This window comes from Cryphonectria parasitica (genome assembly GCF_011745365.1).
Source record: "Cryphonectria parasitica EP155 unplaced genomic scaffold M406scaffold_10, whole genome shotgun sequence".
Lineage (NCBI taxonomy): Eukaryota > Fungi > Ascomycota > Sordariomycetes > Diaporthales > Cryphonectriaceae > Cryphonectria > Cryphonectria parasitica.
The window spans coordinates 1,232,232-1,256,269 of NW_024468918.1; the positions used below are offsets into that span (position 1 = coordinate 1,232,232).

The window sequence follows — 24,038 nt, forward strand, 5'->3', positions numbered from 1 at the left end:
TAGGCGCAGTTCCAAAATCAAAACGCAAAACTCTTTACGTGAAGCATAAACAGTTACTTATCTTCTGTGAGGGATAAGTTGATCAAAGTTGACATGCCTGGGTTGGAGGGCCAAGGTCGACGTGTATCGGTACCAATCTTGTTTCACTCGTGATTCTGGCGTTCATCTCTACAGTAAGAGCACCTTATCAGATTGTGTGATGGTAAGCCTCCGGTGATTACCAGATGCGTAGTTCCACCGGGGTTGTAGTGAATCTATTCCGCGCATAAATTTAGTTATGTGGTCAGTTCATTTACCATTTAATGCATATTTCTTGAATATATTATGCCTGTATTCAATTACTGGTGCCGTACACCAGACTTCCTCTGCAGCCGTCATATTTCTTTCCACAAGCGCCGCTGCTGTCATCAGGACCCGCTTCTTTTTGCTCAATACTTTACTGAAATCCCAAATTTGAGTCGGCCAAGCCCTTCCTGTCCTTCAGAAACTTTCCTGTGTGCGTTGCAAAGATCTTGCAGATAGCCTTGACCCCAAAGTTAGGAGGTGTAATGATGCCTCAGACGCTCCTCCAGAGAGTCTTCAATATGGAGGTGGATCAGTTGCTACTCCAGCACCGATGGTCAACTGCGGTAGTCTTGCTGCTTCTTGTCCCTGTCTTCACCTTCATCACCACCTCACTCATCTCATGGGCGGGCTTCCACAGCAGGCGCGAAGGCCGTGAGCCTCCCTTGAAGCCATACTGGATACCACTGCTCGGGGATTGGTATGGGTTTATCCTCCACCCAAAGAACCTCCTGGAGAGCGTCTGGTGCGTACCATCTATACCTGCCATGACTGACCACCACCAAGCTTGTCTGCTTCGTTTCACTGCCATGACTGACCAAGTCCGGGGTCGCTCACTTTAGCCGTCGCTATGGAAATTATACGTCTGTCACGGTTCGCCTGGGCCCGGCCAAGGCGTACATCATGCTCCAGCCCCAGACTTTTGCACCTCTGTTGAGAGATTACAAGAAGTGTACCAACAAGATGTTCTCGGTCTTGACCATGCAACAGCTGTGTGGTACACCAAGACACGGACTCGGTTCGTATCCCTGCCTTTGTTCTATCGAGACGATGACTGACCAGAGAGCTAGGCATCTACAAGAATGATAACAGCAGCATTGGCGTCAACCCTCTCCCGGGCACGAATGTTCCTCCCCACCTGCGCATATGGCGACACCAGCACGAGAGCAATCATCGCTTCCTACAGGGTGCCAATCTCAAGGAGTTCCATGAGCGCATTGTTCAGAATCTGTCCGCCGAGCTGGCGAGCGTGAACCCTTCGGACCCCATCGACTCAGGCGAGTGGGCCACGCACTCGGATTTCTACACCTGGTGGACGCACAAACTGATGACGGCATCCATCACGGCCATGTGCGGCCCGCATATGCTGCGCCTGAACCCGGAGTTCATCGCCGACTTCTGGGTCTACATGGATGCGTGGCCGACCCTTTCCAAGTTCTATCCACGGTGGCTAGCCCCAGCAGCGTATACGGCGCGAGATCGTGTGGTGAAGGCCATCATGGTCTGGCATGCATATGCACGCCAACACTCGGATTGCAGAGTGAATGGGCCAACAGACCCCTCCTGGGATGAGTACTGGGGAAGCACGTGGCTGAAGGTACGCCAGCAGTGGGGCCAAGACTCTGGGAAGATGGACCACGAGGTCTTGGCCTGTGAGGATCTTGCCTTGATAGTCGCGTGAGTGGTTTCTTCTCTCTTCCTCTTCACTTTTTCTTCTTCTTGCGCTTCTCCGTTCTCTCTCATCCACGGTCCTGTATCTGAACTTAGACCTACCGGTCTGCCCAGTGCGCACGCCAACGTCATGCCCTCCTGCTTCTGGAACCTGGTAGAGATCTACAGTGACCCAGACCTACTTGCACGACTTCAGCCCGTGCTGGACGCGTGCATAGACAGATCCCAAAGCGACAATCGAGTTCCAAGTCTGCCGCTCCGTTTTGATACCAATCCAGCTCTCTCGTCACCGCTTGCCCAGTCCGTCTACGCCGAGGTACAGCGCATGCGCGTCAGCATGTTTCACAACCGTTCCCCATCGTTGGTTGACTACAGGCTGGGCCCTTTTACTCTGCGCAAGGGTGCGCTCGTTATGGTGCCGACTGCGGTGGCCTCCAACTGCACCGAGCTATGGGGCAAGACACGGACGTCACGGCCGCTTGACGTGTTCTGGGCGGACCGGTTCCTTGTGATGGAGAAGAAACAGGAGAGCGCCGGAGAAGAGACATCAGATAGTCCTCTGGTCCAAAATGCCCTGAAGCCCGAGGAGGAGCCAGTGAGGTTCTCGACTGAAGGTCTTGACGGGGCCGCCTGGATTCCCTATGGAGGCGGTGCATTTACTTGTCCTGGAAGGCACCTCGCCAAGCTAGAGATTATCAGCAGTGCTGCACTGTTTGCAGCATATTTCGATCTGGAGCTCGTCAACGGCGTTCCACCCATGGACGATCGCTTCTTTGGGCTGGGGACGCAGCCCCCTAGAGGCAAGGTTCCTGTGCGGATTCGACGTAAACTCGGTGCTCTCAAGCCTGCGGTGGTATGACATGTTAATAAATAAGGAAATAAGACGCTGCAGATCGGGAATCGGAAACGTTGGCGCTTATAGATGAACATCTATGGTTTCACCTTTCTTCATTTCAAGATACAATGTCAATCTTCCTAAGGTGATGGACAAATGTTGTTGTACTGAAATGGTATTGGGCTCATTCTTTCATACTTTCTCTTTACCAGAGAAGAACAAGGAGAAAACCATAATTGATCAAGGAACGAAAAATCTATGAGTCCAACTTTTGATGCAGCTATATAGGGCCTCAACTGGGAATAGTCACTCCTTTAAGCTGTTGCATAGCATATGCTCCCTCTCGCTTGTTCCCTGATACATAGGCCACTGTAAAGCGAATTCCTACTTTAGGAAGGGATAGACCAGTCTGACTTATCGATAACTTTATCCCAACCACCATTTACCCATATTATGATGAGAGCAAGTGTTTGACAGTAGCTGTGTAAATGAAGAAAAGTCTGTTATTAGGACCAACTTTATATTTATTTAGTTCAGCTCCTCTATAAGAAGAAGCCTCTCGGACAGTGTCGGTCGCCTTGTTTTCGAGCTGTTAAGGAGATGGGGGACATCCTTGCCGTATAAGGAGAACGGACCACAGTATAATTCAAAGAAGGTTGCTAAGCATGATGTGGATATTATGTGGGCGATCGTCTTAAGTCAGCTGAGAGAGAGAGAGAGAGAGAGCCTGAGAGGGAAAAGGTGTGTTGCACTATAGCAAGGTACATATAGATGGCCTCACCAAAGGAACTGAAGGATCCAGCGGAAGGATTCTCTAGTTTGACTTTAAAGATTGATTATCTTTAGAGTGGACGGGGTTTGGGGGGGTGGGGGGGGGGGTCCAATCTGACTATCTATGAAGCTGTATAGGTTATAGCCATTTCTAGTTACTTGTGGATGATCATTTCTTTTAGGTGGCGTATGTATTCACTTTCTTGTACTGCTCGTTAGCTCTGGAGACTCACTTGAGAGTTGAACTGCATTTTGAATCCGCAATCCTTGGCTGAATGGGTTGCTAAGTGAACACGCAGTTCGAGAAGCTAATTATAGCATCATGAGGGAGAAGTTAATCTGTCCTATCACCTAGCGCTACATTATATTCCCTTAAATGATGGAAACCACCATAACAAGCCCATATAACCGACTAACAATTTCAGACAAACTTCGTCCTGACATGAATATGAAAAGAAACACGAGTAAATATTGAAGCACTCAGCGCCGGTAAGGTGGACCAGACTGTTAACGCTGCCTAGTCCCACTTCTTCAGCTCAGCATCAGTCCACTCCCAGAGCTTTTTGGATATATTCTTGTCGGTGCTGTGCTTGGAAGACATCTTGGACAAGAGGCCGACTGGCTCGTACAAGACACCAGGGACGATCTTGTCCCTGGGCGCGGCGACACACCACAGCTGGCTGTAGGCCCCCTCTTCGGTCTTGATATACCCTCCCTGGGTCAGCTGTGCCGAGAGCCAGCTAAACCCAACCTTGAACGCGGAGTGGTTGCGTACCAGGCCGGTTGCCACCATACCAGGCGTCACACTCACGCTCAGAATGGCCGGGTACCGCTCAGCCAGCTCTCGGGCGAGAAGCAGGTCAGCCAGCTTGCTCTGGCCGTAGCGCATGATGCCACCCATGAGGAGGAAGTTGTTCTGAACCGTCTTGAGCTTGTCAAAGGCGATGGGCCCGGCACGAAAGGCCGCGCTGGTCAACACGATGATCCTTACATCGGCGCTCGGCTGTGTGGTGGCGGTGCGCTCCAGCAACGGCAGCAGCCGGCGCACGAGCAGCGCGTGGCTCATGTAGTTGACGCCAAACTGCAGCTCATAGCCGTCCTTGGTCAGCCCCCGGCGCGACGTCCATGATTCCTGCGTTAGCCATGAGCACATCCAGTCGCGACTGCTCGGCGAGCACCGTGTCCGCTGCCGACCGCACCGAGGCCAGGCTGGTGAAGTCACACTCGAGGAAACGCAGCTTTGTGTGACTGCCCGATGCGGTAACTTCCTTGATGACCTTGTCGGCTGCTTCGGCGCTGCGGCCGGTAAAATAGATGTGCGAGGGATTGTGCCGCGCGAGGTGAGTAACGGATTGTTGTCCGAGGCCGGCCGTTCCTGTACGTGAGTGTATAAGCATGCTGGTAACTCGCGGAAACAAAATGTGCCGCACTCTCCCAAAACAGATAAATCCCGTCCCGGAAGGGCACAGCGTATGGAAAAGCACGTGCCGGCAGCCTTGTTCCGTGTTTGGTGTGGGGACTAAGCAAGGGCATCCTGCGTGGAAGCGTGCTCGCAAGGGGAAAGAAAGGGTGGGGGGGAGGAGGGTACGAAGGCTCGCTCCTTGAGGAACATGCAATAGTGGGCTTTCGACACGAGAGAGACGCGTCAAGGACCAGAACTTACCCCCAGTGACCAAGATAACCTTTCCGCTGAGGTCAGGGATATCTCTTGCAGGATCGAACTTGGAGGACATGCTGGGTAGCTGCAGCAACGATTTCGTGCTATTCCAAGTTGTGGACGTTGTGGTATATGGTAAAGCGAGCTCCAAAATGCGGTACTGAGGTAATAGTGGTGATCACTAAGTCCCCTGTAAGCGATAAGGAAGGATGAAGACTCATGCAGGCTCGCGGCGGGCTATAATACTTCTTAAAAAGTAGGTCTCTCATTGTTGGCCGGACCAATGTCTCGCGGGAGCGGGATTCGGGTCGGGCAAAAAGTTTGGCTCATTATCTGCTGCCAGCTCCTTTGAAATGCAAGCATGACACCGGTCCTATCGCGTACGCTCTTCCTCCTACTCCTCCTTAGTTCAGTAACTCCTCTTGGTTTAGTAACGATTCCCGGATTTCACATGTTGCATAGCGTTTACTGCCTGATCGCACAATTCTTCTGGACTGTGTTATAGCTGTGATTTCACGAGGCCGGACACTGCCTTATCGTTGGATCACTGTAAAACTAATTATCTGAAATCCTACCACTACAGTTTCCCACTGCTGTTAGTCCACATACAAGCACTTCCCCACTGAAATTTATATTACAAAGGATCACAGCATCGGGCCAGTTACGTAGTGTTTGGTAATGCTGCTTCACAGTAGTCTTCGCGTATTTTAAGCAGCCCAAATCGTTCATGATCATCAAGTGCTCACTTCCTGAAGCTTCCCTAGCTTCCAGTCTATATTCCAGCTGTCTACCAAACCCCGGCAACATGATCAGTCCTCGAAAGAATGGGGGCCCCATGTTTGTATACCAGACAATCGATCCGGCCACCGCAAGGTTGGTGGTACACCAGGCCTGCACCAGCTGCCGAGCCAAAAAGGTGAGTTAACAAACATTCCCTGGCAATCAAGTCTTCATGTGGCTTCAGTCCCTAACTGAATTTTTCTGCAACTAGGTCCGGTGCACACGCGAGAAAACCGGATGTCGTCGATGTCGAACCCTCTCGCGGCCCTGCGTATACGACCCGCCAGGGCCCAAGGCCTCAGGACATAAGAGAAAGCAGGGAAGCCAAGACTCGGGAACGGCTTCGAGCAAGACCAAAGATAAAGCCCAGACGGGCGCTCCTGCACAAGATCTACCTCCTTCCAACAGCGAGGGCACCAATATTATCGCCACAGAGCCGTCCTTTCCAGACGTTCTGAGGACCGAGGGAGAACTTAGGAGCTGTTTCCATGACTTGGGAGACCAGATACCCATGTCGTCATCAATGAGTCTTGCCCTGAAGTCAGCAGCCCCCCTTCATGAACCTGGGGGCAAGGCAGCGTCTGGCTCCTCTGGGTTGCAGCAGTGGTCATTGCCCTCTCCCGAGTTCATAGACGCCGTCCCAGGTTCAGCTATAGACATGTGCTTTTGGCCCGGAAGTGATGACGTCTCCTTCTTCATGAATACATCAGAGCCTACACTGCTAAGCCCAGCCCTGTCCTCCACGCCTACGTCATTGTTCAGATTCAATAACGACGTGCTGGGCCGAGGGCCTGTGTCTGGTGCTGGTGATGACAACGGATCGGCCCCGCCGCTGGGAGGCCAGGAGGGTGGGCATCATAAGGAAGACAAGCTCCAGGCGTTATTCGAACAGCCAGACCAATCTGAGCCTCACCTCTTGTCAGAAACGGACCTTCTCTTCCTGGGATCTGACCATAGCGGGGCTTCCAAGGACGCCGCCTCAGCACCAGTCTCTGCCACCGGAACGCCTTCACCTCGGGCGTGCCAGTGTCTTCAGAACGTTGTACTCCTGATCGAAGAGCTCGAGTCAGAGGGAAACACCGTATCGACCCGCACCATAGACACATGGCTGGCATCGCTGAAGGAGTCGCTCCGCTGCGTGGAGGCGATGCTGCGGTGCGCCTCGTGCGGGGACAGACCTGAGAACATGACCATCTTGACCTTCCTGACCGACAGGATTATGTCGTCGTGTGAGCGCCACATTGATGCATACTTGGATAGTGCTGGGCCGGGCTCCCGATCCACCGGGGGGATACAGAACCGGCGGTCATCGCACCACTCCTCAGCCGTTTATTTTGGCGAGTACATGGTGGAATCGCCGTATGAAACCGAGATCATAGTCAGGAACCTCATCGTGTGGCAGTTGCGGACTTTCAACGCCAGAATCAACGATATGAAGGATGTATCGGCTACGGTCAACATGGACTCACTCTTTCGCAAAGTCACGTCGACAAAAAGGCGCATCGCGACATTGGTGAGCAGGCTGAAATCGGAGTAGGCTCGGTGTGTGCAAGATAAATCTTCATAACAAGCAGATGTGGACTTTTTGGCTTGGAGCAACTGCACCGTGCGCGCGTCGTAAGTAAATCATGTTGTGCTAAGATGGGCTCTCTTTTATGTGAAACGATATAAACGTATTGAACTAGACCACCCAGCACTAAGGTGAGAATAGAAGATAGATACATCTCAGGATTAGAATGTGTACTTGTCGCGATCAGAGATCTATTGTACCTCTATCATTAAGCTGGAGGTGCCCTCTGTATTGTAGACGTATGGAATCATAGGTTGTCTTATCGATTTCGTGCAAATGCCCGACCGAGTCAGACCAAACAGATGCTCGCAGCTCATGCTCCTCATACAAATATCTAATTCACCGTGTTATAATTTCTCTCCTCGAACAGCACGTGAACTGGGGCTTTCCACCACATCACATAGCACCGCGAGGTTGCCTCCCAGTCAAGGTCAGGATTGACCAGCCTTAATTTATACCGGAAGAACATCTTGGCCAGACAGGATGTCATCTCCAGGTACGCGAAGCTACATAGGAGAACCAAATTAGTCAGATACTCAAGTCGAGACACAGCCCAGGAAACGGAATATGAGAACTCACTTTCGGCCAATACAAGCCCGATAACCCAAAGAGAAAGGCTGACTGGCTTCCTTGGTATCTGAACAATCAGCGTCGAGCCACCGCTCCGGCAGAAACGACATAGGATGGTGAAAGTAGCTGGGGTCATGTGTGACGGTCCACGCGCTGGTGTAGACCTCAGTCTCCATTTTATCTCTTTGTCAGCAGTTACTCAATTTAGGTGTTTTGTTTGTTTTCATCATAGTCGTGACTTTATCGCATGGGAAAAGACCCAGAACTCACTCCTTTCGGAACCCAGACTTGATCAATTTCACACCCCGGAGAGACACGCGGGAAGCCCTGCGACCCAGGCGGGTGAATACGAAGCGCCTCGCTGATGACAGCTTGCAGGTACGGTAGCTGCATAGCCGAGGTGGCATTAATCTCTTCGTATGATTTGTACTGTGTCAAAATCTCCTTTTCTAGCTTCTCCAGCGCAGCGGGTGTCTTGAGGAGGTAGTAGACAGCGGCCGCCAGACACGTTCCAGTCGTCTCGCCGCCCGCAATTCTATATGTACCCGTAAGTAACGTTTAGCTTATACCATCACCAATAATCTTCTTGTGACGGGTATTTCGTCGTATCTGCGATGTGAAAGTACAGAAAACTCGAGACAAAAAGTAGATACAGCCTTACATCAGAGTCGAAGCGTGAGCCGTCATTTCCTCTTGCGAGACCTCACCGCTCCGGACCTTGTTCACAATATGTGTGAGGAAGTCTTGTCGCGGCTCCAGTGCGTCCAAACGCTTGTTCACCTTGGCACGGCTGTACATGGCATGCTCCTCTCTCACGGCGATGGTGAGAGAAGGCAATAACCATCGACCGATAGCGGCGAGAATCTTGATGCGTCGGAGGTTATCGACAAGTGTCACCTCAAAAAGGTGTTTCAAGATAAGTTCCATCCACTGGTGGTGCTTTTCTAGAGAGAGCCGTAAGAAATCAGCCGCTTACGCCAAGTTTTTAGATAGGGTAGACTTGACATGACGAAGTTGAGCTCGTGAAATAGATTATACCAACCATTCTCAACGCAACCAAACCCCTCCCCAAATCCCATCTCTCCTAGAATATCAAAGGCTGCCATCTCTAACCACACGGCAACATCAATACCCTTGCCTCGGCTATCTTTGCTCAATGGGCCCAGCTTGTTGATGAAGCGGTCAAGACAAGCCTGGACGATGGGTTCCTGAGCTGCTAATGCTTTGGCTGAAAAGGCGGCAGTCAAGTTCTTCTTCTTGAGAGCATGCGTGGCTGGATCGCGTTCGGATCCAATACAACCTGTTTTATAGGCACCACCGAAGACATCGTAGAACTCGCCCTTGATCAGGTGCGCCGAGCCGGGCGGCGGGAAACCATAGATAGCCTTCCATGACGCGGCCGAGGCAAAAGAGAGTTCGTTGGGCGACACGCGAAAGACAGGGCCTTGATGATATTCATATCAGAATGGTTTTTCTCATTGTGTTCCCTCTTCAGACCCTTGTACTTCCTTCTATCAGCTTGGAAGGTACATACCATATTTCCTATGCATATCTTGAATCACGCGGTGGGAGCGCCCGCGCATTGTATGCCAGAATCGCCACAACTATAGATTTTCGTTCATTAGACCAAGCCTGAAGTGAATTATACCAAGTATAGAAATCCACTACCAGAGATGCCCGCGCCCAAAAAGGACCAGGGAATTTTGCCAGCGGGTGAAAACACAGATTGTACGTGACATGACAAAGCACCACAGCAGCAAGAACAGTGCCTAGGGCTTGCTGCCAGGTCCCAAGCTGATTTGTGGATTCCAGTCCAGGAAGAACCCAGTTATCGAGCCCTGCCATTTTCAGATTCAGTAAGTGAGAGACATAATGGACTAGGCGACGCCCGTTCGTAACGAGGCTCTGCGGTGCTTTGTGTGCATTTTCAGCAACACTAGTCCAGGAGGGTTCAATCATGTTGTGAAAAATATGGGAAAGAAAAGAGACAAGAATGAAAGAAACATCAAAACTCATTCGTAACAGAAGAGAAGTTCCCTAGTGTGGGATCTTGTTAATACCGCAGGTGTGGATAATGCATTACCAAAGCCTTCGGGAGCAACTCGATCTGGAAATTTCCCGGATCTGACTCGGAAGACGGCAGCAGGGACGTCTAGGCTTACCGTCCGTCGGCTTCAGGCAAGATGGAAACAACCCTACTGAGTAAGTCTTGACCAGGTCGATTTCCGGCTGGCTCATTGCCGATTGGAAGATTGGCATGCAAAAATAGAAATCTACTATTAAATAAGACAGGAGTGCCGAAATGACCGAGCAAATTTGTAACAAAATTTAACAATTCCAAGACAGAAAAATATCATAACAAGAAATATAGTCCGGGCAGTTATGGCTCTGACATACCTCGCGCTCGCGGCCGCACTGATCGGCCTGCAGCTGCTCTACACAAGTGCTTGTTTCCTCAAAAACCTCAGGGCAGCCCGACGATCCGGACTACCGTACACATGGTCGCTTCTCCACGAGCTAGAGGCCAAAGCCTTTGTCACTGATGCGTTGCTGAGGTGGTGGTACCGCGAGCATCTTCAAAAGGGTGAGGGCTGGCCGCGCTGGGCCCGGTTCATGATCAAGGACTGGCACTATGAGGATCGACGACGCGCAACGCTCGAGTACGGCGACTGCTTCCTGGTTGTCACGCCCAATGCATTGATCTGCTACATCAGCGATGCAAGCACAGCGACAAGATTGTTGACTCGCCGGAAAGCTTTCATCAAACCTGCTGACAAGATGAGTAAGAAGCCAACCCTAACGGTCCCACTGCCACCATTCTCAGCCTTTCTTACGGCAGTCTTGTCGCTTGATCTGTCTCGTCTTCTCAAGTTTGTTCTCGGCTGTTCTGACCACCTTTTTATTCAGAGATTCTTGAGCCCTTCGGTCCCAACGTGGTCTCGGTCGAAGGCGATTTGTGGAAATTCCATCTAAGCATAACCCTCCCTCCGCTAGCAGCAGACTCGGTGGCGCGTCTTGTGTGGGATGAAACAGCTCGGCAGGTTGATATGATGGCTGCGTCATGGCGGCCCCAGGACAGCCACAAGGAGCGCATCTACGCTCTCACCATGAACACTATGTCGCTGGTCGGGTTCGGACGCCAGGCCGAATGGGGTGAAGGGGACAGACCAGACAACATTCCCGCCGGCCACCAATCCTCGCTCGTCAGTGCTCTCACACAGGTCGTCATTCACCTCGCACCCATCATGCTTCTGCCACGCTGGGCGCTGCGCTGGTCGCCCTGGCCTATCGCCTATAGCGCCGTGAGTGAGGTTGAGCGTTACATCGAGGAGCTGCTGGCCGAGGAGCGGGAGAAGCTCCAACGCAAAGGGAGCGGTCAGGCATACCGTGAGAACCTGCTCACAGCAGTGCTGCGGACCAACATGGCCGCCGAGAAGAACAAAGAGGCTCAGGCCATAGGCCGAACGACTCTGACGGACGAAGAGATCAAGGGCAACATCTTCATCTTCCTCGTAGCTGGTGCGACCGCCCTGGATGACATCTCCATTTTCCCCACCCATGAAGTCGTCGCTGACCACCACACGGGACAGGCTATGACACAACGGCAAACACGGTCCTCTTCAGCAGCCTAATACTGATGCTCAACCAGAAATTGCAAGACCGTGTTCTGGAGGAAATCGATGCTGTTTATGCTCGCGCGGAGCAGGAAGGCCGATCAGAACTATCGTACACACAGGACTTTCCCCGATTCCGATACCTGGTCGCGTTCATGGTGAGACCCACATCTCTTGGATACGCCGCAAGATTTCTGTATAGCTAACGAGCGATACAAGTACGAGGTGATGCGTGTGTTTCCCATCGTGCAGACGCTCGCCCGAGTCGGCGTCGAGGAGCAGGTGCTCCAAGTTGGTAAGGGCGCCGACGAGGCCAACTCGGGCGAGATAGAAATGCTCCGGCCCATCCTCCCTGCGGGAACCTGTTTTATCATCAACAATACAGCCATCCACTACAACCCGGACGTCTGGCCTAGCCCAGATGAGATCGAACCACGGCGCTGGCTGGTGGCCGACCCGCACTCATTTGACCCCTCCAAGCCCCTGACGGCCGAGCAGGAGTCACAAATTCGCGAGGGCACCGTAGCTATCCCAGGAAATCGCAAAGGCACCTTCCAGTCGTTTGGTGAGGGTCCAAGAGCCTGTTTGGGCCGCAGCTTCGCTCGCGTAGAGTTTGTCGCTATCATGTCAAGGCTCTTACGGCACCATCGGCTCGAGTTTAGCGACGATAACGCTGCTACAGCGGCTCAAGTATTGAAAACTGCAAGGCTGCGCAGTGGAGGCTCACCTGTTACACTAATCCCGCCCGAAGACGTACATATACGTTTGGCAACACGGAAGTAGTTCGTTAAACTTACTTTGAAAGAGCGTGGGCCGATCTGTCAATAATAGAATAGATACTTATACCTGCTTTACCCGAATCCTTGAAGTGACTCATTGTTTCTTCGTCTTTCTATTGAATCTTCCGTAGACTCAAAATTATCGTACTTTATCGTTAAGTTGATATTGCTTCTTGGACATGCTTCGACTCGTTAACGAGGTGAGCTATTCTCTGCAGGATTAGTTGTCAAGAATACCACATTCACAGCGGCAAATATATATAACAACAAATGTTAGCTAGAAATAATTGATGCTTTTTTCTTTCTTTTTTTTCTTTGGAAAAAAAATCAGTAAAATTGTCCCCCATTTTGGAGAATTAGATACACTTACGCCGCAGTAGCTGCGAAGGTTTCAACTCTCCGCGCGTTTGTCATTAAGCTTAGAGCAAGAGAAAAGCAAGCGGAGATGGCAATGATGAGATCAAGTGTCCTCAGATCAGATTCGACAAAGAACAGAATAATAATCGATACGGTGGCAGTAGTGATGCTGCGACGGTGGTTAGCACGTGGCCGAAGTGTTCAGAAAAGGCTCTCCGTAATGATAGGCTCCTCCCAGCTCAGGTGGCTCTGGTTTCAGCACTGCAGGTTTAAGCAGTGATATTCTTGTAGATCCCCCGGTGAGGTTATTGTGCTCTGTAGCGTACCTTAAGTCTTTCACCAAGGACTCGATGGAAAAGCGGGAAGATGGTGCTCTGAAACCATTTTGAAGTTGGGTAGATCTTCGTCACATTCCCAAAACCTCCAATCAACACCAAGTGTAGGAAATTTTCTAGACTAAGCCGTTTGAACCATTTCTGAAAGTTTCCCAAGCCGGTGGAATTAGGCTTGTCGAGCTGAGCAAGCATTACTCGTTTAAGTATGAAATCATCTAAATTATTATTAGTTACTGTGGACTCCGAATGTAAGAAAAATAACGTGAATCGACTCCGGTATTTAGGACTTTCAATCAGCATTAATTTCTCTAAGCAAGACATGTAAAGTTCGTCATTCATCAACTGATAACGGAATACACTGCTATACTTATCTAGGCTCTCCTTTTTTCCACTTGTTCACCTATTAAATAAGCTCACAATGTCAGCTAGGTGGAGGTCTGTTGCTCGTGCAGCATATTGGTCGAATTAGGAAAGGATTCCTGCAAGATTGTCATCCTGGGCGCCACAAGCGAAGCGGGGAACTAACTGAACAACGCATCCCTTCTTGCAATTGTGGCCTTCACATTGATTGGATGTTGGCGAAACATTTTTCCATCACCGTAATGCAGCTGGGCAGAACAACGCCCCAGGCAGAACAACGCCCCGGGCAGAACAACGCCCCGGGCAGAACAACGCCCAGAATCAGAACAGTATCAAGTATTACAACAGCATCCAGTACCAGGACAGCATCCAGTCAGAGCGACATCCATCACCGAGCCATGGCTTTCTGGAGACACAAACACGCAAAATTCAATTGGAGACGCTTGTTCAAAAGCAAGGATCTGCAGACACCAACGGATGCGAAGTCCGTCAGCGACGAGGTCCGTGACGGCTGCTCTATACCGGCCGACTCAAAGAACGGCCCGAGCACGCGTGCGAATCAGTCCCTCTGGGACTGTGCATATGATGCACTCAACAAGGAGGACCCGCAGCTGATCAAGGATTACGAGACGCTGCTCTTCACAACGAGTCGGTGTCCCCATAATCCTCATATAATTAGCAAGCTAGACTGTCCTAGCAGCTGACTTCTCGTATTAGGTTGCACACCGGACGATGGCTCCCTTCCGCGCACTGTGCTGACTGACACAGTCAACGACGCTGTCCACGACGCTGACAAAGAACCCCGCCGCGCCCGCTTCGAAAAGATCATCGAAAAACACCTGGAACAGCTGGACGAAAAGCATGACTCATTTCTAAGCAAGAACATGTCACAAGCAGCGGAGCTGGTGCTGTGGGCGAAGGACTTCATCGGACAAGCTGTCAAGGTTTCGCCCGAAGCTTCAATCGCTTGGGCTGGCGTCTGCATCGTCCTCCCGCTCCTGACAAACCCCAAGGTCGCCAGCGAGGCTAATCATGACGGGCTCACATATGTAACTAAGCGCATGAACTTTTATGCCGCATTTGAGCCAATGCTGCTGCGCCTCAGCCGGAATCCCGGATTCGAAGCTGGCCTAGCGGGAGAGATCAGAGGACACATTATGAGCCTTTATCAATGCATCCTCGAGTACCAGATCCTCAGCGTTCTGCGCTCTAGCAAGAGTGCGCTGAGGACGTTTGCAGGGGACCTAGTCAAGCCCGAGGTCTGGAAGCAGATGAAAGATAAGATCGAAAAGCTCGAGACTACGGTCAGGGAAGATCTGAAGCAGATAAACACATTCCGGGCGAGGGAAGAACTCGAATCTCTGAACAAGAAAGGCAATGAGTGGCTTGAAAAAATGGCCCAACTTCTCTCCCTCGGCGAAGAGCATCTGGAAGTTACGAAGGGTATTCGGGACTTGCAACACGAGCAAGTGCAGCTCGACAAAGCCGCGGCTGGGGAGAGGTGGCTGGACAAAGAGAAGGAGTGCCACCAATTATTTCGCCTCACGAACGGTACCAATGACGCGACGTATGAGTGGTACAAAGACCGTGTGGAAGACCGTGTGGACGGCACATGCCAGTGGTTCCTCCAACATGAACACTTCAGGCATTGGCTCAAACAGGACTCAGGGCCACTGCTAGTTTCTGCAGATCCTGGGTGCGGAAAATCCGTCTTGGCCAAATTCCTCATCGACCAGGTACTTCCGCAATCGGCAAGTGACACCACGAATATTTGCTACTTTTTCTTCAAGGACCAGGACCAAAACACCCTCAATCAAGCACTTTGCGCGATCTTGCATCAGCTTTTCTCCCACAATCATTCCTTGATCCAACATGCAATGCAAGCGTATGGTGAAGACGGGTCCAACCTCATCAACGTCACAACAAAATTATGGGATATCCTGCGAAAGTCAGTACAAGATCCTCGAGCCGGGTCCGTGATCATCGTCCTGGATGCCCTCGATGAATGCGCCGAGTCCGAGGCTGAGGAGTTGCTCAAGAGGTTGCAGCGCCAATTTCGCAATGGCCAGTCGAGCGATGGCAGGCTAAAGTATCTCTTAACGAGCCGCCCGTACGAGCAAATTAGTTTCAGAGTTCGGGAGCTAGCGGACACTTTTCCCAACTTCCACATTCCAGGGCAGGAACATTCGGACGATATCAGCAGAGAAGTGGACCTTGTCATTACGCACCGAGCCGATCAGCTAGCGCGCCAGAAGGAACTCTCAGATCAGGTCAAAGAGACCTTGCTCCAAAAGTTACGTGGAATCCAGCACCGCACATACCTCTGGGTGTACCTCCTGTTCGACTTTCTGAAGACAGAACACTTCAGAAAAACATCCCTGGGGATAGAGTCCGCCATCGCAACGCTTCCGCAGAACGTCAACCAGGCATACGAAAAAATCCTTAACAAGTCCAAAAATGACAATGTCGTTCAAAAGGGCCTGCGCATAATCCTTGCAGCAAGACAGCCACTCACCGTTGCTGAAATGAACTGTGCTATGAGCACCGACGACAACCTCGACATAGAACAAGAAGAAGATTTCAAATCGAGTCTCCGGGCCTGGTTTGGATTATTCGTTTCAATTTACCATGGCAAAGTCTACCTACTTCATCAAACTGCTCGAGAATTTCTGCTCGCGAGGGACCCGCCTCCCTCCTCTTGCGGCTGGCAAGCCTCCATCACGAGCTGTGATGCACACAGGGTTCTAGCAGAGACTTGTGTGGCTTATCTTGATTGTTTCAATCAGGATGATAGCCTGAGTACTGATGCTGATCCCCGCTGCGCCTTCTTGAATTATTCTGCCCTCAACTGGGGCCATCATGTCTACGAAGTCTGTCTCAGCAATGACAAGAATGCTGCACTAGTCTCATCTATTTTGAAAATCTGCACCTCAGATTCTCAAAGCTATGCAGCATGGGGCCCTGTTTTTGGGAGATCTCTTGGGATTCAAGACCATTCTTCTCTTACAGCTCTTATAATAGCATCATATTTTGGACATGAAGCTGTTGTACAGCAGCTGCTTGCAAAGGGAGCTGATATAGAGGCAAGGGATAAAGAATGGGGCCAGACACCGCTGAGTTGGGCTGCTGAACGAGGGCATGAAGCTGTTGTACAGCAGCTGCTTGCAAAGGGGGCTGATATAGAGGCAAGGGATAATATATGGGGCCAGACACCGCTGATTTTGGCTGCTGAACGAGGGCATGAAGCTGTTGTACAGCAGCTGCTTGCAAAGGGGGCTGATATAGAGGCAAGGGGTAAAAATGGCCGAACACCGCTGAGTTGGGCTGCAAGAGGAGGGCATGAAGCTGTTGTACAGCAGCTGCTTGCAAAGGGGGCTGATATAGAGGCAAGGGATGAAAATGGCCAAACACCGCTGATTTTGGCTGCAAGAGGAGGGCATGAAGCTGTTGTACAGCAGCTGCTTGCAAAGGGGGCTGATATAGAGGCAAGGGGTAAAAATGGCCGAACACCGCTGAGTTGGGCTGCAAGAGGAGGGCATGAAGCTGTTGTACAGCAGCTGCTTGCAAAGGGGGCTAATATAGAGGCAAGGGATAAAGAATGGGGCCAGACACCGCTGATTTGGGCTGCTGAAGGAGGGCATGAAGCTGTTGTACAGCAGCTGCTTGCAAAGGGGGCTGATATAGAGGCAAGGGATGAAAATGGCCAAACACCGCTGATTTTGGCTGCAAGAGGAGGGCATGAAGCTGTTGTACAGCAGCTGCTTGCAAAGGGGGCTAATATAGAGGCAAGGGATAAAGCATGGGGCCAGACACCGCTGAGTTGGGCTGCTGAACGAGGGCATGAAGCTGTTGTACAGCAGCTGCTTGCAAAGGGGGCTGATATAGAGGCAAGGGATAAAAATGGCCAAACACCGCTGATTTGGGCTGCAAGAGGAGGGCATGAAGCTGTTGTACAGCAGCTGCTTGCAAAGGGGGCTGATATAGAGGCAAGGGATGAAAATGGCCAAACACCGCTGATTTTGGCTGCAAGAGGAGGGCATGAAGCTGTTGTACAGCAGCTGCTTGCAAAGGGGGCTGATATAGAGGCAAGGGATGAAAATGGCCAAACACCGCTGATTTTGGCTGCAAGAGGAGGGCATGAAGCTGTTGTACAGCAGCTGCTTGCAAAGGGGCTGATATAGAGGCAAAGATGAAGATAGCTAAAGATTACTGAACTATGCTACTTTATACAAGTATAAGAATGTTGTATAATAGCGGCTTGTAGTATATTTGAAGCGAAATATTATAGAGATTAATAGATATTTGTTATACTAAACTAGGACTAGAGTATTATATCTCATTCAATATGCAGGTCACAAAACAAGCTATAAGAACAGTGAGCTCAAGAACATAAAACTGTAATGAGCACTGCAATAATCTGAAGATTTCTAAGTACACTAGGGATCTATGCTAACAAGAGCGGTGTTAAGTACAAGCCTTGAATAGGAAATAAGTCTGAATGCAAGTATTTTCTGCTTTTGAAGCTATCAGAGTGTGCATGTAATCTGATACTTAGATCGATAAATGAAGAGCTATATACAGTAAACAGGGAACGGATCAGAGTCTCTGGCTAGTATATAACGAGGTTGGCTGCGCGCGGTTGTATAGGTCCGTGAAACTCTGCCATCTTTGATTCTTGCATGCAGATGTGGTAGGGAAACTGCATACCTATGGCGAATCCGACTATCCATTGCTTGATCCCTGCATTCTACGCTCCGTGAAATCAACGAAGGGGCGTGGCACACTCCGTGAGTACTTGGACCGTGTGCGCTAGTTCGGAACGCGCTGCTTATCTTGTCAGTCCGATAATTAAGCTAGCAATAGACTTGTGATATTCGAGTTTGCCTTGTACGCCACCTCTAGTCATGACTGGAAGACTGGTATCGGGGGCACTTGGGCTATCTTATGACAGGGCTACCACTGAGATCCTCCATCGAGGCATTCACGGGAGCGTTTGCTTACCCGCGTGTCTCTTGATCAAGTTAGCAGCGTCGACAAGGGGCTATCTAGGCTGTCTACAACAGCTACCATAAATACTTCTTGGCTATTCAAGGTCCGGATTATACTTATCAAAGCTTCTTTGCACTCGACGATTTTCTCTCCGTTCTCTTTTAAGGGCCATGGCGTCATTTTCCGGTACTGTCGCGGCCGCATTTACAGCTGGAGTGTTGAGTCACCTTATCTACTTCAACCGCGGGGAGCATCACCTTCGGAGCGTGCTATACGCGCAGGTAGCTTTATCCTTCGGAGCATTCCTAATTATTTGCTCAGTCCTTCCAGGCCTCTTCAATTTCTTCCTAGCTGCGAAAGTTTCAATCGCCGCCGGAAGTTATGCATTGGGCCTGTATGTTAGTCTTGGTGTCTGTTGCTTCTGGCTGCATCCACTGTGCAAGTTTCCAGGGCCGGCGTCAGCACCTCTGACAAGTCTATGGATCTCACTGCGAGTAGTCGACGGGCGAGGAGATGCACACAGAAAGACCTGAGCTGCTTACCAAAACTATGGCGATTTTGTACGAATCGGGTCCTCTGACTTGTCCATTGTACATCCTCAGGGCGTCTCAGCGATATACGGACTCACCTCAAAGTGTTTGAAAGGCCCATGGTATGATCTGACAGGGCCCACGGTCTCGATACAGACGATACAGCACAGGACTTTGCATTCTCAGCGGCGTCGCGTATGGAGTCAGCTTGAATGTCTCAACTTAGATTTGCAGTAACGTACCTCCTCTAGCACGTGTTCCGGAGTAAAGAGCCGCAGTAACCGTCGGAAGACCGATTCCCAGCAGCAAGGCGCTAGTCTTGGTGGCAGGTAGATTAGCCTTGATATTTTTCATCGGTGAGCTCCAGTCCCAGTTGCTCAGCTAAAGAGCCTCTCAGAATAGTATGCTACTAGTTATGTACGTAGTGCTGTATGCTTGAGCGTCTCATTGGCGATAGGAAATATAGTTGAAAGTCGATGTTCTTTTCATAGTATTACGAGAGGGCTAAATGGAATATTGCAGAGCAGGATAAAGCGATATAGGCTGGTGACAAATGCTATGAGCAAGATCTACGTTCGCGCTGCATGTGGGAGACTGTTGTGTACTTTTGTACATACTGTGCACTCAAGACTACAGATCCTAGTGTGAGCATCGCCACCCCCAATGTCACACATGTTGGTCTGAAGTGGGATGACCGGTGAAGAATGCTGTTAGCAAAATCCCTGTTCAGAGACGGCTCGCGTCTTGATGGACTATTCTCTGCTGCGGGTTAGAGACTGATGTATAATATCCGTCCTTTGTATTATCGGTTGGTGGCTGGCCGGGTGAGAAAAGGTCAATGATTTGGCCCCAAACTGAATCTTGTTGGCTCTCTACTAATTTCCCCGCTTCCTCCCCCTCCACGTCGGAAACTGATGTTTCCACACACTCACTCACCTGAGTTCCGTTCACCCCTTCTACTGAGAGTCCATGATTAAACTACCCAAGTCTTCTTTCATTCAGGATCGGGCTTCTCACGATCAAAGCTTTCACAGCAAATACGGCAATCGGCTGATTCTTGCGGCTTGTCAATACAATGTCGAGCAACGTGCCTCCCCTGTACACGGACACGCCCTTGGCATTGATTCACACACCAAAATTTGAAACGGGCAAAGTGAGTCTACTATGGATAGGACTACTGAAAACTGGAGATGCCTCTGATTGTTTCTATCTTGACATTTGCTGATAATGATCTACCTTTCAGGATGATCCATTCACCATGGAAGCTTCCCATATGGCTCTTAGCCACAACTCCTTCATCCGCGGTTTCAATACTATCTACCAGCAAGCTCCACGCCTGAAGCCCTCTGACAAGACCGACTTTGCTGGGTACTGTATCGCTTGGGCCGACCTTGTCCTGACGCACCACCACTATGAAGAAACCGATTTCTTTCCGAACGTCGATAAGGCAGCAGGTCAAACCGGCTTGATGGCCGGCGCGGTGCACGAGCACGAGGCATTCTCAACTGGTTTGACGCGGTTTAAAACCTACCTTGTGGACAAAGGCGCCGACTTTGACAGCGATGAATTGATCAGCATCCTCGATTCATTCAAAGACCCATTGTACGACCATCTCAAATCTGAACCGGGGCAGATTGTGGCTCTCTCGAAATATAACACTAAAGAGCATCCCATCGATATCCTAGCGATCGCTGATGCTGCTGGTAAGCTTTCAGAACTTGACTTTATTACATTATTAGATTCTAATCATGGGACTCTTCTTATTCAGGCAAAAAAGTAGTTACTATACCCTTCCTGTTCAGCACCCTGCCTGTCTTCTTTCTGAACCAAGAGACACACGAGTTTGAGGATGGTATGTGGCACGGTGTGTTCCCTCCCCTTGGAACTGTGGCCAAGGCAGTAATGAACAAGGCTGTACCCATGTGGAATTCGGGCCGCCGTTGGCGCTTCGTCTCTTGTGATGCGGACGGCAAAGCCAAGCGTTTGGCTGTCTGAGGATACGTGTTTAAAGGATTGTATTTCTTGCGCAGCGCCTATCTCCAATGCTTTGAAATGAATAAGAAGAATTGACAGGAGCTTAAGAGCCGGTCGCTTAATTGATAAAAATTGATGACCTTGATTATTGAACATCGTGTAGAAGGCACTCTAGGGGCTGTACAAATGGTAGAAGGGAAGATGGTTCATTGTTTCCTATCTCAAAAAGGCGCCTTGCCAACTGCCCGTCTATATAGAAAGGGACAGTAGGCGCTAGTCCCAATTGGGACAGAAACACCAGTGACTCACCACTTGCCCTAGCTCAGTGAATGGCTAAAAGGTTAGTCACTATTTCCTGTGACTGCTGGCCTGGGGCCTCATATTTCATTCAGGCCCTATGGCTGCTGCCACACATCGTGTTAATGGGTCCTTGCCTTGAACCTAAAGGCCTCAACCATATATCAGATATAGAAAGTATATGAAGACTAAGCAGCTGGAAAATTTGGAAATTACACAAAGATCCATTTAAACAACAATTAGAGAGATCAGTAATCTTTGTTACCGAAAGCAATACCACGCTTTCTAGCTAAAATATATGCTGGGCTTGCAAATCACGCTTCCTTGGTACCGACCATTCCTGCGCGGTTGATCTCCCTGACTCTAATATTGATATTTTTCATCACCAGATAAGTCTCTCTAATGCAATTCGTAACTATGCTAAAGCGAATGATTTTCCTATTAAAGACGAGAGAAGTCAGACATCAAATCGTGAAAGCTGAGAGATTGCAAACCACGGACCTATACAACTGTGCGGTCCAAGGCCAAAGGGTTTCTGGATGTTTCGATGATCCGCGTCGGATTCGGCTGGCTGTAAATCTTCCGGGAAAAAAACAATCCATTGGCGAAATAGAATAAGTGTCCACTGAAATAGCGGAAGATTGGAACAATTATAAAGCCCTTGACATACATCACGTGCAGGGTGCGATTCTTCTGAGACGGTCGATGCGACTTTCTGAGCTATTGATGAGGCTTCTTCGGACTTTGAGTAATAAAGCGCATACTAAAACATGTCCTGGATTTTCTTAAGTATGCTTGAACAAAATGTCTCGAGTTGGCGTAGTTGAAAGTTTTCTTCCTAGCCAATATTGCATTCTTTCTCATGCAATATCATTGAATTGGGATCAACCACGTAAGGGGATTGGCTGAGGACAGTTGTCTCGTCATACTGAATATCACATTTACGCAATGACCGACTCTACAAGTTTTTATGATCCTTTGGTAGGGGTTTCGAATTTGCACAAAGTGCCGACACATGATCCACGGCCCAGCGCAAGAGGTCCAAGATGAAGCGATAGCATGACGGGGGCAACAACAACAACAGTATCTATTGCAAAAAGAAGCAAATAACAATTTACGAATGAATATATCCCATATCTTTCCAAGACGCGACATACCTGCGAGCGATGTCAAACCCCACGGGTCCCATTCCCGCCATCGTCGGAGAGTGCTCCTGGGCCTTCGCTGTGTCCAAGATCAGACCGCCACAGGACATCCTCTCAAAATTGTGATAAAGGAAATCAATAAGCTTTTTAGCCGGATTTTCGGCCTCAGTTGACAGTGGCGAGGAGCGTACACGTTTGCACCATTCCCGGAATGGGATGATGTTGCAGGGCGGAATGCCGAGGGCATCCGCCAACACAGGCGACATCTCCTTCCAGGGCTAGCCGACGGGGTTATCGATGTGATAGACAGGATAAAAAGGTTTCAGAGCTCCATCATGGTCTCCAATGGCGGCCAGGTCGACTATGGCACGGGCACACTTGTCCACCGGCACCCATTGTAGAACCCCGTCGAAGTCGGGCCACACCTGCAGCGACTGGGCCGACTTGACTAGGAAGGCGAAGTGCTCTACGGGGTTCCAGAAGCCGGTCCTGCTCGAACCGGCAATCTGGCCACGCCGCACGATCATAGTCCGGAAGTGCTCAGAGTGGTGTTTGTGCAACGTCTCTTCCAGCCAGCGCTCACATACCCACTTTGCTTCGCAGTAGCCAATAGGCATGGCTGCGGAGAGAGGGAATCTCTGCTCCCGAACCCGAGGACCCTCTGCGAGCCCGACCACACCGATGGAGGATACAAGCTGTAAACCAATACGCGGTGCGCCCTCGCGGCTGGCCATATCTCGTGCCAGGTCGAGCAGGTTGCGGAGGGCTTGAAATTGAGGTTCGAAGGCCCGCAAGGGGCGCGTACCGCTCATCGGCCAGGCATTGTGAATTATATGTGTTACATTTTGTTGAAGCCAGGCGTATTCAGATGCCGGAATTCCAAGGCCTGGCCTGCAAGTGTCGGCTTCGATCACGCGAAGCTTAGACCTGGCATGGCGCAATAGCTCAATAGCGCGCGAGGCAAAGGCTTGGAACTGACGCTGCTGCGCCGAGATGCTGCTACTGCGGCGATTTATGCAGACCACCATCTTGACCCTGTGATTCTCAGCAAGCTCGGTGACCAAGTGCGATCCCAGGCTCCCTGTACCACCTGTGACGAGGACGACAGCGTCATCTTTGCTACTATCAGCCGAGGCCGTCTTGATGGCAGGCAATATCTTCTCATCTGGCACTAACAGCCCAGTTACTTGTGAATTGCTTGACATATCTCTCTGCTTCTTCGAGTCGAGCCGCCTCTGCACAAGTATCGAGCTGCACAGCCTTAGTCTCACGCGAAGGAAGTGGCATGAGAGGCACGCTGAGCTCTTGGGAAATGATAGGTAATGGTGTTGCTAGAGCTATGATAACCTTCTGAAATTGGTTTTCAGGCAGCGCCCCATCAGTCCAGTCAACACGCCCGAACCCGGCAGCATGAAGCTTGCATTCCCAGTGCGGGCCAGAGACGATAGCATGCTTCCGGTCGTCATCGAAAAGCCACCACCCCTCGAGTAAACCGAAAATAAGATTAACAAAAGGAGCAATCTCAGTCATCTCGAGCATCATAAAGAAATCCATTAGAGCTTAGAGCGCTAAGCGATGTAACGAGATTATGAGTTGCATGAATCGCATTGCTAGCTAGAATGATATGATTGTTTCGCAGCTTCTCTGCTAGCAATTCTTGAATGTTGTAGACTGCAAAACGTATAAATGGATAGAGTTTGCCCATCTGCCGGCGTGCATTGGCAACCATGGATGCTAAGAG

General features: G+C 50.3%; 11 protein-coding genes across 11 annotated transcripts; 7 read left to right on the top strand and 4 right to left on the bottom strand.

Moving 5' to 3' along the window:
• Window positions 1–584: 584 nt before the first annotated feature.
• M406DRAFT_76074 (uncharacterized protein) lies at window positions 585–2,593 on the top strand (the record flags this gene model as incomplete). Its single annotated transcript, XM_040925929.1, has 4 exons — window positions 585–808; window positions 906–1,081; window positions 1,134–1,740; window positions 1,849–2,593. 4 exons carry the CDS (start codon window positions 585–587, stop codon window positions 2,591–2,593), a joined length of 1,752 nt encoding a protein of 583 aa, XP_040771396.1.
• A 904-nt stretch (window positions 2,594–3,497) lies between these two features.
• M406DRAFT_358633 (uncharacterized protein) lies at window positions 3,498–4,508 on the bottom strand. Its single transcript, XM_040923954.1, has one exon. It carries the CDS (start codon window positions 4,491–4,493, stop codon window positions 3,858–3,860), a length of 636 nt encoding a protein of 211 aa, XP_040771397.1. The 5' UTR covers window positions 4,494–4,508; the 3' UTR covers window positions 3,498–3,857.
• Window positions 4,509–5,802: 1,294 nt separating this feature from the next.
• M406DRAFT_335085 (uncharacterized protein) lies at window positions 5,803–7,477 on the top strand (the record flags this gene model as incomplete). The annotated part of the gene is made up of 5 exons (XM_040920995.1): window positions 5,803–5,913; window positions 5,989–6,317; window positions 6,540–7,290; window positions 7,374–7,394; window positions 7,463–7,477. The coding sequence occupies 5 exons, from the start codon at window positions 5,803–5,805 to the stop codon at window positions 7,475–7,477; spliced, it is 1,227 nt and encodes a 408-aa protein (XP_040771398.1).
• A 204-nt stretch (window positions 7,478–7,681) lies between these two features.
• On the bottom strand, window positions 7,682–9,762 carry M406DRAFT_52939 (uncharacterized protein; the record flags this gene model as incomplete). Its single annotated transcript, XM_040924495.1, has 7 exons — window positions 7,682–7,853; window positions 7,927–8,087; window positions 8,188–8,452; window positions 8,579–8,861; window positions 8,960–9,361; window positions 9,452–9,521; window positions 9,586–9,762. 7 exons carry the CDS (start codon window positions 9,760–9,762, stop codon window positions 7,682–7,684), a joined length of 1,530 nt encoding a protein of 509 aa, XP_040771399.1.
• A 570-nt stretch (window positions 9,763–10,332) lies between these two features.
• On the top strand, window positions 10,333–12,194 carry M406DRAFT_13424 (uncharacterized protein; the record flags this gene model as incomplete). The annotated part of the gene is made up of 5 exons (XM_040915383.1): window positions 10,333–10,699; window positions 10,825–11,436; window positions 11,508–11,689; window positions 11,751–11,978; window positions 12,030–12,194. Coding segments are annotated over 5 exons (1,554 nt in total), but the record flags the coding sequence as incomplete, so codon positions are not given.
• Window positions 12,195–14,633: 2,439 nt separating this feature from the next.
• Window positions 14,634–16,424, top strand: M406DRAFT_53006 (uncharacterized protein; the record flags this gene model as incomplete). The annotated part of the gene is made up of 2 exons (XM_040924501.1): window positions 14,634–15,811; window positions 15,866–16,424. Coding segments are annotated over 2 exons (1,737 nt in total), but the record flags the coding sequence as incomplete, so codon positions are not given.
• A 318-nt stretch (window positions 16,425–16,742) lies between these two features.
• On the top strand, window positions 16,743–16,958 carry M406DRAFT_283583 (ankyrin; the record flags this gene model as incomplete). Its single annotated transcript, XM_040918520.1, has 1 exon — window positions 16,743–16,958. A coding segment is annotated over one exon (216 nt), but the record flags the coding sequence as incomplete, so codon positions are not given.
• A 15-nt stretch (window positions 16,959–16,973) lies between these two features.
• Window positions 16,974–17,315, top strand: M406DRAFT_224657 (ankyrin repeat protein; the record flags this gene model as incomplete). Its single annotated transcript, XM_040915690.1, has 1 exon — window positions 16,974–17,315. A coding segment is annotated over one exon (342 nt), but the record flags the coding sequence as incomplete, so codon positions are not given.
• Window positions 17,316–18,975: 1,660 nt separating this feature from the next.
• M406DRAFT_76080 (uncharacterized protein) lies at window positions 18,976–19,555 on the bottom strand (the record flags this gene model as incomplete). The annotated part of the gene is made up of 3 exons (XM_040925930.1): window positions 18,976–19,088; window positions 19,124–19,262; window positions 19,499–19,555. 3 exons carry the CDS (start codon window positions 19,553–19,555, stop codon window positions 18,976–18,978), a joined length of 309 nt encoding a protein of 102 aa, XP_040771404.1.
• A 401-nt stretch (window positions 19,556–19,956) lies between these two features.
• On the top strand, window positions 19,957–20,876 carry M406DRAFT_269067 (uncharacterized protein; the record flags this gene model as incomplete). The annotated part of the gene is made up of 3 exons (XM_040917982.1): window positions 19,957–20,034; window positions 20,125–20,584; window positions 20,650–20,876. The coding sequence occupies 3 exons, from the start codon at window positions 19,957–19,959 to the stop codon at window positions 20,874–20,876; spliced, it is 765 nt and encodes a 254-aa protein (XP_040771405.1).
• A 1,390-nt stretch (window positions 20,877–22,266) lies between these two features.
• On the bottom strand, window positions 22,267–23,109 carry M406DRAFT_343524 (uncharacterized protein; the record flags this gene model as incomplete). Its single annotated transcript, XM_040921878.1, has 2 exons — window positions 22,267–22,575; window positions 22,660–23,109. The coding sequence occupies 2 exons, from the start codon at window positions 23,107–23,109 to the stop codon at window positions 22,267–22,269; spliced, it is 759 nt and encodes a 252-aa protein (XP_040771406.1).
• Between the last annotated feature and the right edge of the window lie 929 nt (window positions 23,110–24,038).